Source organism: Phytophthora parasitica, assembly GCF_000247585.1.
Source record: "Phytophthora parasitica INRA-310 unplaced genomic scaffold supercont2.29, whole genome shotgun sequence".
Taxonomy (NCBI): domain Eukaryota; phylum Oomycota; class Peronosporomycetes; order Peronosporales; family Peronosporaceae; genus Phytophthora; species Phytophthora nicotianae.
Genome location: NW_008649015.1, coordinates 178,943 through 179,756, shown reverse-complemented (window position 1 = coordinate 179,756; position 814 = coordinate 178,943). Strand labels below are relative to the sequence as shown.

General features: G+C 52.8%; 1 protein-coding gene across 1 annotated transcript; it reads left to right on the top strand.

The window, feature by feature from the left end:
• Positions 1–49: 49 nt before the first annotated feature.
• On the top strand, positions 50–713 carry PPTG_11982 (hypothetical protein; the record flags this gene model as incomplete). Its single annotated transcript, XM_008908158.1, has 1 exon — positions 50–713. The coding sequence occupies one exon, from the start codon at positions 50–52 to the stop codon at positions 500–502; it is 453 nt and encodes a 150-aa protein (XP_008906406.1). The 3' UTR covers positions 503–713.
• Between the last annotated feature and the right edge of the window lie 101 nt (positions 714–814).

Genomic DNA, 814 nt, shown 5'->3' with positions numbered 1-814 from the left:
CACCTCGTCACTAAGTGACCAGGATAAAAGTCAGCAGCTCGAACGTGCAATGGAGTACGCTGCCGCTATGTGGAACTTCTTACTGATGCAGCAACTATATACAGCCGGTGCAGTCCCGTTGAGTAACAAAATGGTCATGACTGCAGCTCTAAGCGGCGATCTCACTCTGTTAAAGTGGATCGAAGCCACCACGCCCGAATTATTTCACCGCGCGGAGTCCCGGGCGAAGCAGGTGGCGTTCGACGCTGCTCCAGATCGTGGATGTCTAAAATCTGTGAAGTGGCTCGTCGAGACTTTTCCTGGTGCAGTGTGGCCTCTGGGTCTCGCTGCACACGGTGGAAACCTCGAGATGGTCCAGTGGCTGCACGAACATGCCAATTTCGACGGAGCTCAGCTACCAGGAGATTTCGATGATGTCGGCGACGTATTGGAATTATTCTCGAACGTGTTTTTAGTCGAGGATTTTGCTGGGGGGAAAACAGACTTAAGCCGGCAGGTTTGAGGTTTGTCTGTGGCCGGCGTCCGAGAGTCACTGACTCGATGGATTGGGCTGCACTTGGTGGTCATTTGGATGTATTGCAATGGCTGGACGCCAATCGGAATGACGGGTGCTCACCAGAGGCTGTGAATGGTGCCGCTGAAGCAGGTCACTTCCAGATTTTACTTTGGCTGAATTCGCACTATAGTGCTCAGTGGACGTCCCAGGCGATGGATTATCCAGCACAAGGGGGCCAACTTGAAATCGTGAAATGGATGCACGATAATCGCACGAAGGTAGCAAACACCACGGCAGCTATGAACTCGGCAGCCGAAA